Source organism: Lepidochelys olivacea (assembly GCF_965140295.1).
Source record: "Lepidochelys olivacea isolate rLepOli2 genome assembly, chromosome: 2".
Classification (NCBI taxonomy): domain Eukaryota; kingdom Metazoa; phylum Chordata; order Testudines; family Cheloniidae; genus Lepidochelys; species Lepidochelys olivacea.
In genome coordinates, this window is record NC_140412.1 from 212,373,291 (window position 1) to 212,392,864 (window position 19,574).

At 37.7% G+C, this 19,574-nt stretch overlaps 1 protein-coding gene across 6 annotated transcripts in view; it reads right to left on the reverse strand.

Annotated features, from left to right (window-relative positions):
- ITGB8 (integrin subunit beta 8) overlaps positions 1–19,574 on the reverse strand; it is a 74,915-nt gene that overhangs the window by 1,776 nt on the left and 53,565 nt on the right. For 2 of the 6 annotated variants that reach the window (XM_084620721.1, XM_084620724.1), the window contains exons 9-14: positions 18,643–18,777; positions 14,857–15,262; positions 11,065–11,290; positions 8,529–8,632; positions 6,886–7,049; positions 3,413–3,481 (exon numbers count right to left, since the gene is read on the reverse strand). In XM_084620721.1, coding sequence (XP_084476847.1) covers positions 3,413–3,481; positions 6,886–7,049; positions 8,529–8,632; positions 11,065–11,290; positions 14,857–15,262; positions 18,643–18,777 — 1,104 coding nt within the window. Of the gene's footprint in view, positions 1–1,075; positions 6,795–6,885; positions 7,050–8,528; positions 8,633–11,064; positions 11,291–14,856; positions 15,263–18,642; positions 18,778–19,574 lie in introns of those variants that run through there. The other 4 variants (XM_084620723.1, XM_084620722.1, XM_084620725.1 and 1 more) reach the window with 4 other exon arrangements.

Genomic DNA, 19,574 nt, shown 5'->3' on the forward strand with positions numbered 1-19,574 from the left:
ATTATGACCAGAATCAACACAAGAACAAAGTGCATGTCCCTTTCACAATTTACAGACACTATTTTGACCAGTGTTAGTAAAGCAGCATAACTGTGTCCTATGAAGGTACAGATGTATGCTTAAAAGTATACCCCCATTCCAAGCCCACCCCAACAAGCCAATTTTTACCCAGAATAGGAACAATCTGTAGAGAGAGGGAGGAGGGATATTTTTAGCCACGTATTAATATTCAGATCATGCCTTCATGCCCTTAGCTATGCTATGTTACACTCCTTTGAGGCTCAGAGACAGTTTACTAAGTAGCGTCTCAGCAATGGTTTAGAGCACTAGCAGGAGCGCGGCTAGCACAAGTCAGGAAGGCTCACTTCCAGATGCAGCACAGACATGCCCAAAGGGGCCCGAATTCAGGGAGTCAGATACTGTTCCAACATACTCAATGCTGCCCAATTGTTTGCTGATAAATTCCTAGCTACACTGTCAGACAGAGTTCTGGACCATCATGTGCTTTCATATGTTTACCTAAACCTATAATCATGCTTCTTGAGATTTTGGTCCAGCACTCTTTATACAGTCCTATTCCATCATAGATCAATTCTAAGCAAACTCCTCTTTCCTTAACATAGTCCTACAAACGAACTACCTTTATATTCCTAGACGAAGCATTATAGTGAGGATAACAAATATTTTTTTACAGTATCAGTGATAAAATACGAGTGTATTACAAAACATGACACTCCACAGGGATGAAATACTGCTTTTTTATTTTATTTTTTTTAGAGAGCAAGTACAATAACGTTGCATTAACTTAATGCTATGTCATAGCTGTTAAAGCTCTGATAGAAAAATAAACATCTCACAGTACACTACAGTATCAATTCATTAATAAATATAATCAAAATAGAAGTTAGTAGTCAACTGAAATGAATAACCAGCTACAAAAGTATATTATTTTAAACAAAACAGAACGTTTTCGAGACAAATTTAAGTAGTGATTCATTTTAAAAATGTCCTTTCAAGCTGGAAATGAACAATAAGAGTTACACATCTATTAAAAACCTGCTTCCCTTCCTAAAATTTTCTATGTATCAAACTTTTTAAATCTAAAGAATTATTATATATTCACATACTTTATTTTTACAAAAGGCAGCACATTAAACATGAAGATAACCCCCATATTATATTATTAGTAATTGTATCACTACTTTGCTAAATGAGACACTTTAAAGTAGTTTTACTTTTTTAAAACAGTAGTAGTAAGCGTGAAATAGATCTCAGCACAGTGAATGTGTCTAAAACTAATGTGCTTGCAAACAGGAAAAAAAGGTAGGTAGCTGGGGTGAAGCCGTGGCCCCAATGAAAACTCCCATTGACTTGAAAGGGGACAGGATTTCAACTCACGTCAACACATGCTAGACATTTTACTCATTTTTTCCTAACTACGTACCTTGTTTCAAAAGCGTGCAACAGGAAAAAACAAAAAAAACCCAAAAAAAACAAAAACAAAGAGGAAATGCTAGCTGAAGAGGAATTTCTAAAGCAAAAGAATTTCCTGGACATTTATTTTCAGAAAGAATCATCTTGAACAACATTAAAAACATACTGGGCTCTAATTCTAAACTGGCTCACGCTCCATGCAACTGCACTGATTTGTCCCATTATATACAAGCTATTCCTGCTGGGCAATTTTAACCTATTGCTGACATCAATGTACAGTACACTCAAATTTCCCTTGACTTCTATCAGAGTTCTGGGTATAGAGCAATAGGTAAAAACAATAACATTCTTCCTAACTACTGCTTCATTATTGTTTACCATGTAAGTCTTATTTTTTATATTCCAAATGCATGGCATAAACGCTATGGAGACATTTCATTTCTAATTTGATTGGACAGTTTGCGTTTCATTCAGCACTGAATGATATAGTTAGTGAATCAATAAAATTTCTTGCTCCACACCTTGGCATTTCCAACTAAAAATAAAAGCAGATGTTTTCTTTCAGAAGTGCATTTTTCTAACTGTGAATTGTACTGCTTCCTTAGGGCCTGCTCCAAAGCCCACTGAAGTCAATGAAAACATTTCCACTGACTTCAACGGGCTTCAGTTGAGGCTCATAGAGTCCAGTCCTACAACCCTACCTCAAATAGTCCCTCTTAGTCAGTTGTCAACATTGCTCTTTGTGTTTACATTAGGGAACAGGGTTAGGTACAGAGGGTGCGAACAGCCTCCTCATCTATGCAGGGGCTGGACACAAATGGCCCTTACACTCTACTATGCACAAGGAATACCTTGTGAGTGCCTCTGCCAGTCGAGACTCTTCCAAGTATATGGAAAGGGGCATGGTTTCCTGCACTGGCTAGTAGAACAGGTTGGGCACAGAGGATGGATACTGTACTCTCCTTAAGGACTGCACACAAACCTCACTCCCCAAAGCTCTTGGATGCATTTTGCCTGCTTTAGACACTGTGCCTTGTCAAGCTCCTGCTAAGGCAGTACGTTTTTGCACATCCCTCAACTCCGAGCTGTGCCTTAAAAGGCATCATAAAACCCAACGAGGCTAACAGGAAGAGTAGGTGTTGCCTGAAAGTAAGTTTCACAGGTTCACTGCCATAGTTAGCAACATAGTCACAATCACACACATATGGGAAAAAACTAATTCCCTAGTGTGACTTGAGACAACAACGGTATCATAATATTTTACCAGCTACAGAAAATTATTTCTTCTCATACAATACAAAACCATACTTTACATAGGAGATTTTCGAGCCATCACACTGAAAAAAATTAATACAATTCAAATAACTGATAACACATTAAGAATGGCTAGACAAATGCAGTTTCTTTTTAAGGTCCCCTTTAAATACTGCTTGTGAATATATAGGAGTATTTCAATCTGGCACAATGAAAATTCCACATACATCATGTGCACATTTTCAAAATGAACAACCCATTTCCCCATACTCATTTGTGACACTATAATAAATGTATTCATAGATCTTGGAAGTAATTCATAGAATTACAGTGACTCAGTGTCAGTGTTTTTTTAAAATCAGAAGTAATGAGCACATTTTTTACTGCATAAGCATCTGTCCTTTCTAAAATATACGCGAACAGGTAGTTAGAGATGAATAGGCTTCAGCCCTCTCTATGCTCAAGTGTCTAGTTTAGAACTGGACTAATTAAACCATTCATACAGATGTTTAAACAAACACCAACAATTTTTCTGCAGATGCTCATGTAAAGATTGTGCTTATGGGGCATAAAATAAAACAAATAAAACAAAAAACTCCCCAAATGACCAGTTAACAATACAAATCTAGTACCTGTGTGTATTTCTTTAATGAAATGTTCCGTATTTTGGAGATGGCCTACTGTCAAAATATTTGAAATTTGTTTAATTTTTCAGTGGGCTTACCTTTCTCTCATAAGCCTGTAGTGACTTTTGTTGAGGCCAAATTTTATATTTTTTGTTTGGAGAGAACACCTTAGAGACACAATATAAAGAGAAGAAATCATGATATGAACTATGGAGAACTATCTTGTTTACAATAACTCACACAGTAACTACTACACAAAGCACAACCACAGTACCGTAAGTGCTGATCAAATTTCTTGTGAATTATGGGGTAAGTGCTTTCTCATTTAAGGTTATGTGCAAATGGGAGCACAGATCCGCACCTTTGTGAGGCTTTTGTTGGGTCATTCCTCCTCTGCACCATCCCTTCTGAAAAGCAGGGCCAGTGGCCGAGGGGAACAGCTGGCAGGCAAAGCCACAGTTTCTCATGCATGGCAGCCATCCTTGAGAATCAGGCACCGTCTTGAGGATCTTGTTCTGCCTGACCTCCCAACAGGCCTTCTAAAGATTAGCTTTTGGCCTTCTGCATTGCTAGCAGCTAATTCTTTGTCAGTAGTCCACTCGTAACCTCCTCCATGGGACATTAACACAGTGGGAGGGGGAGTTACAACTGTTCAAGACAGCAGCAGCTTACAATGAAATTTATGTTGCAAAGTTCCACTGACCCGAGTGGAATATAATGCATTGAGCAGCTGGTCTGATGGCAACATGCTGGCGATGCCCCCATTTGAGTAGAGCCGCAGTTCCAACAAAGTGCAACAGGAAGAGAGAAACAGTTATAGGATGTATTTTGGAGGTAGGGAGGAGATGTTACCATAAAGACCCCTTTCTCTCCTGTATGTGAAGTCCCCAAGTCCACTTGTGTTCCATAATTTGACACTTGTGAACAATGAAGAGAAGTTATTTTAAACAATTATAAGTTATTTTTACCAAATATATCACTTAACTATATGTTGTCTTAAGGGCTATTATACTTCATTCCAAGAAAATTAGGTTAAAAATCATATTCCATTATTTAAAGAATAGGTTCACATCTTTTGTGAAGCACATGAAATCTTTCAATTAAATAAACAGTTACTGATATCCAGACTGTACCCTGTTTCCTCCTCTCTTTAACAAGTTGTGACCGGAGCAATATTAAGTATGCTCATTTCTCATGGGCCTTTATTCTGTTCCCTGTAAAGTCAATGGTAATCATCCCATTAACTTTCACAGGAGGAGGACTGAGTCCCACACTGTGCAGTATAAAGAAAAATAATTCAAGTTAAATACAGTATAAAGTTTAAATGACTCAATGCCATATACTTTTCAATAATCTATAATTAACAAATAAAAATGAAGGTTATCATGAACACAAATAAAATCAGTGTAATGTATTCCACTTTCTAGTGAGACATTTTTAAGCTGTCTGAACTGAAGTTCAGATACGACTGTGATGTGTGACATAAAAATACTTAACAGAGGAGTTTAAAAGGTGCCTTATTAGGGGGAAGTATGTAGTGACTACCACTGATAGCTAGAGCTGTTAGAACAATGACAATGGACATTTTGAGCCATTGTCTTTGTAGGATTTTTTTTTTCAAACTTCTGTTTGATCAGTGTATTAGGGAATGCTCTCTGTGAAACACAATCCATAAAGCTGATTATCTATTCCAAATCCTGCATTCCTTTCACATGCACATCTCTCACAGATTTCAATGGAATTTACTTGTACAGAAGGAATGCAGAATTGGGAGAATTCATATTTCTCGTTTCTTATAAGTACCTCAACAATGTCTATTATGCTTTTTTTTTTTAAATAAAGACTTCCCCCCTTTGTTTCAGTGAAAAAAATATTCTCTGCAATAGGCACAGATTAGTATTGAATATCAGTATTTAGCACTGATAACATACATCATCTCAGAGAATTTTTTGCCAACTAAATTTTAGTGCATATTTCAAAGAGGGTTACCAGGACTTCCTAACTTTACGACAATGTAAAACAAGCCAGTCTGACTACTGGCTGTGCACTTTATATGGCATATAGCAACAAGACGACAGCCTCCATTGTTGCAGAGTTTGTTTTATGGAGAAGCGGAGTGTCTTTGCACAATTTATTCTGTGTTACAAATTCTGCCCTCAGAAGCATCCATATTGGTCCCATTGAATCTAGGAAGGATCTTGCAGACTTCTGAACGCAGAATTTGAATCTACATTAGTCAATTCAACTAGTTCTCACAGGAAAATTCCTCTCCTTTTTTCTGTATTCTTTTTCTTCTTTTGAAGTTGACACCTTCACATCCTACTGGATACATATCCCAGTGAACAGCAACAACAATTTAGGTGGTTAAATAAAGGATTCATGCAAACTGATTCACTCAGCTAAAAAGTAGCAGATGTGGAAAAATCAGACATATCAGATATTTAACAAGAAGAGAGCCCTTATTTGGCAAAACACTGAAATGTAGCTAGCAGACCAAATACAGCCCTGGTGTAACTTAACTGTCTTCAATGCAGCTCCTCTTGCCAACCCCAGAGCTGAATTTAGCCAGAGTATTCCAGTCAGCTAAAACAAAAAACAAAACCACACAACAACAACTCTCCCCCTCCCCTTTTTATACTGACTCAATTTTCACATATCTTAATACATATATATATATAAAAGCCTCTATTTTGGAACAAAGGGAATACTAAAATGTATACACTTTATCACATATGAAGAATAAACCCTGTTTAAGTGACATTATAATCTGTAGATTTTTCAAAATACCAGTAGTAACTAAGCACTCATTAATCCAGTTATTTTTGATAAGTAACTATAAGAAGATAAACTGATGTCAAAGCAGACAAAATCAGTGGAACTTCGAAAGGAAAACCAAAAAAGTTTTAAGAAGTATCATTTTTACACGTACAAGTACTCCAATAGCTCCATCTGTTGCCATAATGTACAGGAATGTTAATATTTTAATCACAGTTTTGCCCATTCCCACAGCGCACATCAATACTAGCTACATGTAAAGTGAGATCAGTGCTTTGTCACCCCTGTTCATATCTACATTCTATGCATAACTAAATAAATTATTTTACATTAAAGTGCTACACCAACACTAATGGTCTTGAACAGTAGTAATGCACATTTCTCTTTCATAAAATACAGCAGCCATAACTTCAAACATAGTCACATTACGTGACTATGCTTACATGTTGGTTTGTTACAGTATTCAAAAAATGCATGCCACAAAAACAAACAGTATCAGTCAAGACTCTTACACAATAAAAAATAAGATAGCTTTTTTAAAATTAGAAAATGATGGAAATAGAGATTTGCAGAAAACAGTCTTCAGAACTCGCACTTGTATGTTTCATTTAATCGTAACTTGCTGATGTCGATATTTATTTCTTCTGGTTTGTCACGTCTGTATGTTACTGTTCTCGTACAAACAGTAGGCAAAAACATCTTATCCTTGAAGGAGAAGATACAGTTTATCAACAAATAGCTAACACTTATATGCAAGCAAAAAATGTACTGAATATGATTTTCTCTAATCAATTACCTTCTTTGTTGCAGATGCTCTGTAATCTGACGAAGATTTAACTTTATTGCTATTCCACTGTAGAATTATCTGCCTGATGATAAGTACATTAAGCAACCCAATCAGAAATGTAACTATAAAGATTATGAAAAAGATTCTAAAGTAGCTTGAGTCAGAGAAACATTCTGCAATAAAAGGAAAACAAGAGTGTAAAACCTAAAATATTGATAAGGGCCATCCATTAAACAAGTTTGAATTTAACACTGCACATTAATTTAGCATAGCTTCACTAAACCAAATTCCTAAAATAACCCCAAATGATTTTACATGTGAGAGTATTTAATGAAGAAGGAATAATTATTCAGATTGCCATATGCAAACTATTTTTAAAATAGCTTTAGCAGGAAAAAAATTGCAATTAGGAAGATCCAGCTATATAGTCACAATTTTTTTTATTCTTTAATGTTACAGTAGCACCTAAAGGTCCCAACTGAAATCAGGACTCCATTGTGTTAGGTACCAGAAAACAGAGTAACAGATAGTCTCTGCCCCAGACAAGACAGACAAAGGGTGGAAGGTAAAACTCAGGCTGGTCACTTTCCCTCCTGCTCAGTAGTAAAGTTGGGAATAGAACCCAGATCTCCTGACTCCTAGTCCTATGCACTGCACCAAGCTGCTTCTCTCAATAGTCTTGGCCTCTAATGGTTTTAAAAATTGACAGATCCTTCTCATAAGTCCCAAATAGAATCACTGTCACTTTTATATGCCTCTTTAAAACAAAATGTCTACGTAAAGCTATTAACTGACAAAAAGTGATTACATATATGTAATTTTCTTTGCAGTTTGGGCCCTGTCACGTGAATGGGCTTTGGCTGTGTTTATTAATAGAGAAAGACTTTTACACGCCCTCATTACTTTACAGCTGTGTACACTTAAAGACGCATTAAAATGTTTCTTTGAGCTATGCGTTCTATTTCATTTGTTCAGCTCTGGTAATGTGAAATAATGTAAACATATGAGTAGTAGTAAAACAGATGGATACCATAATCGATTTCTGTAAATCTTTCTTTAAACATTACTGAGGCAGGATTCACTATTGGATGCAACTTCTCAAGGATCTGGGAAATCTGATTTAGCAATGCTTGCCAATCACATTTCCTGTTTTTATTTATCTTTCATTTTCCCTGAAGCAAAACATAAACTTTCTTCAAACAATCACAATCTACTTCTGAAGGAGAATATAAATGCTAACTAGAGCAAGGAATGTTATTACAGAAATATCTGTGCATCAGTGCCAAGTGTTAAATACATCATTCATACGAATATTTAAGCAGGACGATATCAGATTTAATTTTGTTACAAAATAACACGTCAAGATGTACCGCATTTTGCAGGGCTGAGGAAGGCATAGGGGAAGGGAAGAGTGGGGACTTTTTTACAATTAAGTATTAACTGTTAACTAAGGGGAAAAATTTATCCCAATGCAGAGGGCCTATACCAAATCCTATACATAACTTACACTCAATTTTAAAGATTTAAATGGTTCTTAAGTGATGCCTAGTGTGCTGTGTGAGTCCTCTACGGTGGGGGTGAATTTCACTATGAATTTTGATGGTTTTCACACTTTTATTAAAGTGATTAGGCAAAGCTAGGTTTTTACATACCTGATGCTGGATCAATATAATGCACCATATAAGCACATGAGGTTTTGCACTGGTCATGTGTAGTTTGTGATGTATTGTTAGAATAATGGCACTGAACACAATTCCTGAAAATGAACATATAAATATAGCACTTCACCACCACTATAACTTAACTGCATTTTCCTTAAACGATTAAATCAACAGAATAATTAGTGTGTTCAAATAATGTTCTCTTGCTGCTAGAAAAATACAGAAGCATTTATTTATTAATTTTGAGACATGCTGTCTCTCTCTTGCAATATTTTAACCCATTGTTATTTGCAGTGTTGTTGTAGCCGAGTTGATCCCAGGGTATTAGAGAGACAAGGTGGGGGAGGTGATATCTTTTATTGGGCCAAATTCTGTTGGTGAAAAAGACAAGCTTTCAAGCTACATAGAGCTAATAGAGTGACCAGAAGAAGAGCTTTGTGTAGCTTGAAAGCTTGTCTATTTCACCAACAGGTCCAATAAAAGATATTACCGCACTCACCTTGTCTGTCTACTTTAGCCCAACAACATTTTTCAAAACTATTTGGTGATAAGTAGTGAAGTAAAATAGTCAGATGCTGGCTCAAAGCCACCCTCCCCTGGCCCTGGACTACACCTTTCATGCTGTACATCTAAGGGGGTGCAGCACAGAATCTACCTTGTGGTTTCTTTAGCTATCAGATCCACAAACTCAACATGAGCTACTAAAATAAAGGTGGGTTCTTTCCCTTCATGCATCATCAATAGTAGTAACGATCCTGCAGTCCACTTATTCCCCCTTACACCACATTTTCACTGTGTTCAATGGGAGGCACAGGAATAATTAAAGGGAAACATTTAGCCTTGCAAATGGAATTCTTTTGATGATACATTAGGAAGAATAGATATGAGCACTTTCTCTGCGCAGGGCTGGGTCTGCATTGCCTACAGAAATAAAGTAGCAAACACCTTACTGTTGTCACTAAATGTCAACAGATCAGACTCTGAATACAAACAGGGAGTAGCTAATGCCATTTTTACTACTACTTTGAGAGTAGAACTGAACTTTAAATGACTACAGAAGACAAACATCAGTAATGTTACTACAAAAATGCAATTGACTTTTTAATTAAGTTGAGATAGATTGTTCAAAGGCATGGACACTAACTCCCTTTGACTTTCAGATATAACCCAGATATTCTATTTTCACATCATTCTGCCAAGTCTTAGCATTCACCTTTTCAGACATGGTCTGGGGTTTACCTCCAACAGCATGTACACTAAACAGCTCAGAATTCAATTGATAAATATCAATTCTTTCTATTTTTACTGTTTTCTTTTTTAGATGAAGAGTTAAATTGCCCACAATGGGGACTGCAGAAAGATGCAACATTCCAGCAGGAGCTTTTGGAAGCAGCGTGCCTGAGAGATTGGCAAAAGCCTTCAGCAGCATGTCGTTTTTGCTACAATCTTTGAAAGAGTGGATAATTTACTCCCCCTTGTTAGCCCAGCTCTACTGGTTAATGGGGACGGAGACACATGGCTAAGGCCTGATCTACATGAGAAAATTAGGCTGGCATAAGCACGTTGCTCAGGGGTGTGAAAACTCCACACTCCTGAGTAGCATAGTTTAGTTGACCTAAGTGCCTGCACAGATAGCACTAGGTTGACAGAAGAATTCTGTCGACCTAGCTACTGCTTCTCAGGGAGGTGGATTACCTACACTGATGGGAGAATCCCTCTCGTCAGTGTAAGTCGTGTCTGCAGCTGTGTTGCTGTAGTGTTCTGACTGGAGCCTTTGTCTCCAGGCTCATTCTTCCTTGTCTTATTTGGGGAGAGAGCACAAGGACAGGGTTGTGACTAATCTCTCTACAAGAGTAAGCATTGCAACAGGATTGATCCCTTTCTACCTCTTTGCACATGGGAGCAGAACTAGTCACCCGAGGTATTCATCTTTAAAACTCAAAGCTGCACTCCCCCCCAGCCAGCCCCTGTAGATGATGTATTTAGAACCAAATTAATGAATATACTACCCTCCTTTATTACTCTGTTCCCAAAACAACAGTGTTCCCTTAACCATTTATGAATAGCCTTGTTTTCATTGGCAGGAATGTTATTTTTTATGTTTTAACCTTTCTGATAAAGGGTTAGCGATCTGTGTAGCAGATACCACTTTCAGACCATCTTTAAATTATTCCCGCTTAGTAATAATGCAGTGGGAAAATATGTTGCCATGATAATCCTGTATTAATGGAGAAATATATAAAACAACCATCTTGACTACAGTTAATGGGATACTGTTTTTTGTTTGTTTTTTTACTTGTAGTAAGTTTCAGTGCATTGCATGTGGATCTGAGCATGTCACCATGAATACCTTAGCTGCAGATGAACTGTACAGTCCAAGCCTCAATTTGAGACTCAAAGCTTCATGTTTAAGTAAGGTTACATTGAGAGTAAAATTCTAATATATACAGCATCTGAATGGGAATGTTCTGGGAGAGGTCAACACAACATTAAAAATGGAAATTAAGTCAAGTTATTAGAAACATACCTGTTTTCGTCACAGGCATTGTTACAAGTAGGGCAATATTCACAAAACCGGCCAAAACTCCTTGGATCAGTACACTCGCATTTTCCACATATGCATGCTCCTCTTCCACTGCAAATCTGGCCTTTGGAATTTATGCAGTGTTCTGCTGTCAATGATGAACATTGACAGCGGTCACCTTCCCAGCCATGAAAGCATTTACATTTACCAACTTCACATTCACCATTACCTGCAACATCAGAGAGTATATAAGTGTTGAGTTAAACCCCATCTGCCTTAGTAAGTGCACGTCTTGGATCAAGCATATTCAAAATCCTTAGCATTCTCTAGATTTCTCAGAATCGGAAACGATTAGAGTTAAATTTAGAAGTGTGAAATCCCTATTCAAGTTAAGCGTAGAAGATTTTAATAAGCAACTGTATATGGCAGTTGTTTCTATTTCAAATATGTCATCTTAGTTTTCCCTTATTAAAAAGACTCATGGGTATGCCAGATATTTAGACAGTTTGTTTAATAACTCACTAAGGAGGACCTTTACAACACTCCATTTGCAAACCATGCAGACAGCTTACTTAGATGGCCGATGTACTGACACGGAGAAACATAATTGTCGCTGTCCACGCAGCTCAGGGTAAGAGGAAGATCTATCCCATTATTTAATAGGTTGTATTGCCATTTGAGGTCAAAATGGCTTTCTGTGTTTTTGTCTCAGATGCCTTTTTCTATGATTTCTCAGAAATGAATGAGTTAGAATGGAAAAAGTAAGTCAACCTAAGCACCTGTTTTGCTCATAACTTACTGAAATTTTCACCTTTCAGGCTGAAATTTCCCCAGCATGATATATACCTAACTTTTGGGGGGAAATCTGAAAAAAAGCAGTTACACTGTTCTCATCATACAATGTTATTCTGAAATTTTCTAAACAGGTCTCACATTAAAGCAGATAGAGTTAAAAAGGGCACATCTAGAAAGGAGATAGTTTTTAAGGATGAAAAACTCATTTTAGTGCTTTAGTGAAATATGGTTTGATTTGGTCAAGCTCTAAAGGTTTGAAAAAAATCATGTACAAATGGTAGTTTGTTTTTGTTTTTAAAGACAGGACTATAACAACCATCTCCTAGTGTTCTGAATGAAAGAGGGCTGTATCTAATTTAGAACCACAGTAACAACACCACCACCACATGTAATGAGCTCTGCTTCATTCAATGGGAATTTAAGCATACATTCTAAAGGAGTCAAGGGCTATATAGAAGCCCTTACCTCCTTTAAAGTTTTCTATGTGAAATGTCGGGAGCCTGAGACAGCTAAAAATGTGTGCAGACAAGTTTTCCATTTTGTAGACACTTATATAGTTTCACTTTTGACATATGGTAGTGTCTATTCCCTCCCCCACCCTATATGTGACTAAAGATACTTTTAAACTTTGCTTTTTCGGGGAGGGGGGGAGGGAAGAAGACCACAGGCATATATTCTATGCTAATATATAAAGCATATGTTAAAAAAACAGTAAAGTTGCAAAGTTCTGCATTCAAAAATCAGGAAAAGTGAACCTTAACTCCCTCCCCTTCTGCATATGCATTACAATACTGTAATTATTTAAATGATCACACAGTATTATTTGCAAAAAGAAAAGGAGGACTTGTGGCACCTTAGAGACTAACAAATTTATTTGAGCATAAGCTTTCGTGAGCTACAGCTCACTTCATCGGATACTTCGTAAGCTCATGAAAACTTATGCTCAAATAAATTTGTTAGTCTCTAAGGTGCCAAAAGTCCTCCTTTTCTTTTTGCAAATACAGACTAACACGGCTGCTACTCTGAAACCTGACAGTATTATTTCTACTTCATCTGAGCAAAGTTATGTTCATAGTCACTGTGATGAACTGGGAACATGTATTTTTATGAATATATTATTAGTCTGTTTTCTTGTTCTGTTTTGTATTGCTGCCTAACTGAATGTACACAGCTATATCAAAGGAGGCTGTGAAGAAGCTGTTACAGAACTGAACAGGAAAGGTAAAACAATGACACAGGTAAGACATGCTCTCAGGTATCTTGGTTTTCTTCCATGGAATTAATATAACGGGTGGGCTCTCCAGCTAGCGGCAGACTTTGCGTGGCTGGCTCCATTCAGGTTAGGATGTTTTACTGTTCCCAAGACTAAGCCTGGGATCAAAAGAGATCCTAAAAGATCAAAAGACCAGGAATGCTTTAAAAAGTGCCCCTGGAAAAGGAGGGTTTTTTGGGGAGAGAAAAGGGGTCAGCTGGGAGAGGCAGCCCTAGGTGTGTCTGGAAAAAGCTGACAGGCTGTGAGGTCTCCAGTGAAGAAGGCTGTAAGCAGCATAGGTTGGTTTTCACAACTCAGAGATGGGGAATAAGCCATACCAACCTGAGCACCGGATAGAAATGTTAAGCTTAGGTAAGGGAACTTTTGTGTAGGTCAGTTATTTTAAATGTACTTCTCTAAGCACTGCGTACCTGTTGGGCAAAATAAAACATGCTTCGGTTTCTATATCATTGCAAATGTAGGCTGTCACAGGCGCCCAGAGAAAAAAAATCTTGCAGGTGCCAAGCTCACTGAACTTGCTAAATAACATGGCTGGCAACCAGGGAAGTAACCCAGAAACTCAGCTGGAGAGTGGTTGGATTGCAAGATCTCATCCCAAAGAGAAGTGGATGCCTGACACTTGAAAGGGGTGCACTCTCAAGGGACTGGAAAAGGGTCTCAGCGTGGGCAGCCTACTCAGGTACTGCAACAATTACAGTAGCGTTAAACCAGAATAACTCTACTGAAGTCAGAGCATTGTTCTAAAATTGCACTACTGTAACTGTGACCTAAGTTTGACCATCAGTGCACAGGTTGGGCACTATACAGTGAAGTGAAATTAAATACATGGATGCATTTCGTTAAACAGTGAGGACTACAAAACAGATATTTACAGATTAAGTTATGTTAAAATAAAAAATTAAAATAAAAATTTAAATTTTACTTCCATTGAGAAAAAGAAAATAATTTTGGCTGACCGATGCTAATGGTACTGTCTGCCTCTTTGCTTCTGTTGTAATGGTGTTTTGGCATTCATGTCACACTCCTGCATCAGGCAAAATTTTCATTTTCACACTTCTTTGTGAACAGAATTTCACCCCAAGAATGGAATGAAGGCCTAAAGTACCAAATCAAGAGCTTATTTGGTTTCAAACTGCTCACACTGTCCTGTTTTTGGCTTGGTTGTTCTGAGCTACTTTAGTCTGTTAGCATATGAAATTGAAGATCAACCTAAGGTCTGATGGCATTAATTTGGGGTGACCTGTAGTTATACTATGTTATGCATTTGCATCTTCTTCAGAATCCATGTCATAATATAACCAGAGATGAGCCTGAGACACAAAATCAGATCCAGAAAGATATTTCCCAAAGTTTGGTGGTGTTCGCACAAATGCATATTTAAAAGCTGCTTCTCTTCTTTTATAGAAACAACAATACTGGTATCATGGATAAGCTATCTCCGGAAAAAAATGTGCAAGAGTTTAGTCTTGAAATTCTTGAATTTAGAGATTGTCTAAGTCCAGGGTTTTGGTTCAGACAATCTCAAAAGTGTAGGAGATTTTGAGACACCTGTAGTTAACAGAGGACTTCAGTCTCCAGAGCTACAGACACTCTACCAGATTTTAAAAATAAATAAATTAACTTAATGAAATATTTAGTGTTTGACAACCATATTCATTATTGTTAGACTACATACTGTATATAAAACACATGGTTGAGCAAAAACACACTTAAATTCTGTAGCTTACCAGCACACAGGTTTCCATGGTAATATGGGCAAGAAAAGTCATCCATTTCACAGTATTTGCCATACACTTTGCCCAGCTTGGTTTTGTGACAGAGACATCTTCCACCTATGCAGTCTCCTTGACCACTGCAGATGGGCTGGTCTGGGTGCAACTTACACCTCTCAGAAGGAAATGTATCTTCACTGGAACTACAATTAGTGTCTTCACAATGGATGCTTTCACCATCGAGAAAAGTTTCATCGACACATATTCTTTTGTGCCTTGCACTGTCCTCACACTGACAGGCACAGTTTTTATATATATTAATTATGGTGGTTTCATTGAAACCAATAGGTCTGATTATCACATATTTTCTTCCTCCAGTTGTACCACATCCTTTCATTGCAACTGAGACATTAAAAAGCACCTAAGACAAAAATAAATACTGCATTTATAATGTAGTAATTATTTCCTGTAAATTGTTTCAACATTCTATCATAAATTAAACAAGAAATCATACCACTTATAATACCTACCAAGCAATAAGACTGAAGACACAGTAGCAATTAGTGAATGCATCATATTTTAGTAATGACAAAAGTAACAAGCATAGTGATACCCAATAGTACAAGACAAAAACAGCCTACATTTCATGTTGAAAAGACATTGTACATGATCTGCAGAATGCAGATTTAAAGAAAGGAATACAGAATTTGCAAAGATAGCTGTTCTATTTCTAACTTCTGACCATGATGTTAGAAATTTCCTTTTCTTGTTATTATTTACATTATGACAGCCCCTAGAAACCTCGATCATAATCGGGACTCTGCAGTGCCACACGTCCCTGCCACAAAGAGTTTACAATTTATGCCAATACAAATGTATCAACCTTTCAGAGTAGCCTAACATCAGTGAGTTAACATATCAGTAACCTTTGTGTCACTTTAAGATCTAAATAAAAGTATTTGTTCGAACAACATATACATGCATATTGCACTGTTAAGCCTGTAACACCACTTTCACTTTTTGGCACTTCACCAACACTAGCTCAGCAAATAAAACAAAGTTAAAATATTAAATATTTGAAGGTTCACTGTGTAATCTGAATGATACGTTTCCTTTGGAGACCCAATCTGGCTTTTAGGACTTCTGCATGAATACCTTGGATTAGGCCATGAATGTCCTCTTCTACTTGAGGACTACATACACTTAGTTTCCAATATGCAAAATATGATATCACTGTGACCCTTAACACTGTGTGTTGCTGGCATCTTAATGAGTGCATGGGTAGGTTATTCCCTTTATGACTTATAAATGAGCAAGGAAAAAAATAAGGTCTGTAGACTGTACAGAGTGAGATCTTTCTGGCTGCCAACTCATTCCCGCTATCAGCAAACAGAAAGCAGGGACTCATCAAACCTTCTTCCACCAGACAAAAAGCCAGCTGGAGGGGATGATGGAGAAGACCATCTTCTAAGGAATCTTCAACAAAAATCCCCACTACTTTCAAGTGGTTAGGCATGGGAAATACCTCCCTCCAACCCCCTGGATCTTATACAAATGTAACAAAAACAGCAACAAGAACCAGCCTGAAATCTGAGCCCAGAACACATCCAACTCTTGCCCTGTGATGAGAGAGGGCTACGGGAGCTCTTGGTGGCTACCTAGATTCTAACAGGGGCAGGAGAAGGACAGACAGTCGCAGAACATAGAACTGTAGAGAGCTAAAGGCAGTAGTAGTTCTGCAAATCACTTCTGCAGAGCTGTCCTTTTTTCTTCTGGTCCTTCTGTCATGGGATATCCATCTTCTTTGATATGCCAGCCCACTGATGAACTAAAACCCATGGCCTTTGGAAACTTTGAAGGCAGTAGATATTTTCCTATGGGTTGGGTCAACTGAGTATTAAAACCTTGACATTTCCATTGTCTTTTCCATTGGTAGGGTACTGCCTATGAAGGCAATCAGGCATGGGGGCCTCTTTTGAAAAGCTGCTCAGCCTGCTGATTGGAAAGGGAAAGCTCCCACCTGTGTTCATCAGAGCAGGAATATAAACAGAAAGAAGGGGTGGTAAAAGAATTAGGGAAGAAGGAAATGTTTTACTTTACTCTTCTCCAGTCTAAGGAGGTAACTAGGTCTACAGACTTCTAAATCAAAGCCCAGATACAGAAAATAAAAAACTGACTATTATATTACACAAGAAATTGGACTAAGTACAAGAAACTAAAACTGCTTATTTCTCCTTTTCTTCTCTCCCCCACACCTCTCTGACCCCCAGCTAAAGAAAGCCAGCCTTTGTTTGGCAGTTACCTCTATCTTGGGACCAGACTGAAAAAAGCCTCAGACCTGATTTGTATATGGGTAACAGAGGAGAAAGGCTGTGCCTCCAAGCAGCAGGACATGGTATATTGTCTTTCTCCCGTGTTTTCTTGATGCATGATCCTAAACTCCTGGGTCACCACTGTACAACATTTAAAAGAGTATCATGCTTTTAGGACACAGTATGAAGACCACCAAACATTATGACAGGCCTTACTAGAAAGACTAGCTGAAGTGCTTATACCTTGAAGAGGTCACAGAATCTTCCAAAGTTTTGTGTTTTGGTAGGAGGAGAAAGGAAGGAGGATTGTGCAATGAAAGGAATGTGAGAATGAAGGAAAAGCATTCTCTGAGTAAACAAATACTGAAAGGAAGATTTACTGTTAAGAAGTTAACCTCTTGAAGAAGGCTGATTTTCAGCTGCTGCTAGTTTTGGACCACATTTGCTATCTTTTTTTTTTTTTTTTTTTATTAAAAGGAAACAGATAAACATTTAACTGGGAATTGGTCCTGCTTTGAGCAGGGGGTTGGACTAGATGACCTTCTGGGGTCCCTTCCAACCCTGATATTCTATGATTCTATGATTTGTTTTTCTGTTCATTAGACAACAGAACTAATTACAATGATACTACCTATAGCAAGCATAGGTGGGAACACTGTAGCTGAGCTTAAAGGAAAAAACTAGCAAGCCGATCTGGAACTAGTCATGCAAACAAAATCTACAAAAGCATAAACCATGGTGTAATTTCTAAATTTCACAGAGCAAATCCACTGATTTGTGACTGCATACATACATAGACATGAGTGACGTTAGCTAAGCTACATAAACCTGGTAAGAGGAATAGAACTCCTTGAACTTACACTCCAAAAAGCACAGACCTCTTTTTAATGAATTAAATAAATTGCTTTGCCAATTTAAGCAATGGAATAAAGATATAAATGCACGCACAAATAGAACCAATTACATCCACTAGAGGACAATGCTCCAGATGGACATAAATTGACCCTTTAATCTGATTTACACAATATAACCAATTACCAGGATCTCTGGGCATGTGTAGAAAACACAATTTTTAAGCAAAGAAGCAGAAAAAAAATGCCCCAAGCCATGGCCAAGCAGTTGTCAATCTGCCTCTAATGACTCTTCTCTTCTCCTTACATACCTTTAAGGCTCTTCAGCTGAAGAGACCTTTCATATAAAACATGAGCACATTCAATGGTGGGCTGTGGGGAATGATCCTCATCAATATTATTTAGATTGTTGACAACAATGCTTTGAACCTCATCTCCAGGAGATCAGTGAGAACAAACATTAGCTTTTGGTTTTAAATAAGGTTCAGGAGAAATAATGCCAAGGTGAATTTGGAGAGTTGATAATCAAGAACACAGAAATCTACTTTTGGTCTTAAAAAAGCTCTAGAAGATACCATACAACTAAGAAACATATAATACATGGCTCAATTCCTTTGCAATTGAGAAACTCAACATACTTCTTCATTATAAGCCACATTTTTGCATCCTTCCATGCCTGTTTTTCTACTTCCATCAGGACAGATTGCAGTTACATTAAAGTGTAGATCTTGGATCTGGTTATCCACCTGAATTTTCACTTCAGAGATTAGTTTCTGTAATGAAAAACAATTTTTAATTACATTGCATTTCAACATGTAATATGCATTAGCATCTAAAACATGACCATGCTTGACTGAGTGGATTTAACTGAAATGAAAAAATCTTGTCTGTTCGAATAATGGAATGAATTAAAGCATTGTTTTCCATATAAAGACCCAATTATATTCCAAATACATACAATCAGTTAACTAGTAATCCTGAAAAAGAAAAAACGGCTACTAACCTTTCCGTAAGGTTATTGTTCTTCAGGATGTGTTGCTGATGCCCATTCCAATATAGGTGTGCGTGCGTCGGATGCACCATCGCCAGAAGTTTTTCCCCTAGTGGTATCCATCAGGTTGACTATGATGCCCCTTGGAGTGGCGCCTTCATGGCGCAGTATATATTCACCTGCTGGTTTGCCGCCTCCTCAGTTCCTTCTTGCCGACAACTCCAACAGAGGGGTAGGTGGGTGGGTTGTGGAATGGTCACGAGCAACACATCTCAAAGAACAGTTACAGAAAAGTTAGTGACCATTTTTTCTTCTTTGATTGCTTGCTCACATCCATTCCAATATAGGTGATTCCCAAGCAATCAGTCAGGTGGTGGGATCGGAGTTTCGCTGAGACACAGACTGGAGGACTGCTGTTCCAAAAGCTGCAGAATTTCTGACCTGTTGAGTGATGGCATAGTGCGAGGTGAATGTGGAGACAGAAGATCAGGTCACCGCCCTGCAGATATCCAGGATCGGGACTCGAGCCACAAATGCTGCTGAAGAGGCTTGGGATCTTGTGGAGTGTGGATTCTTTAT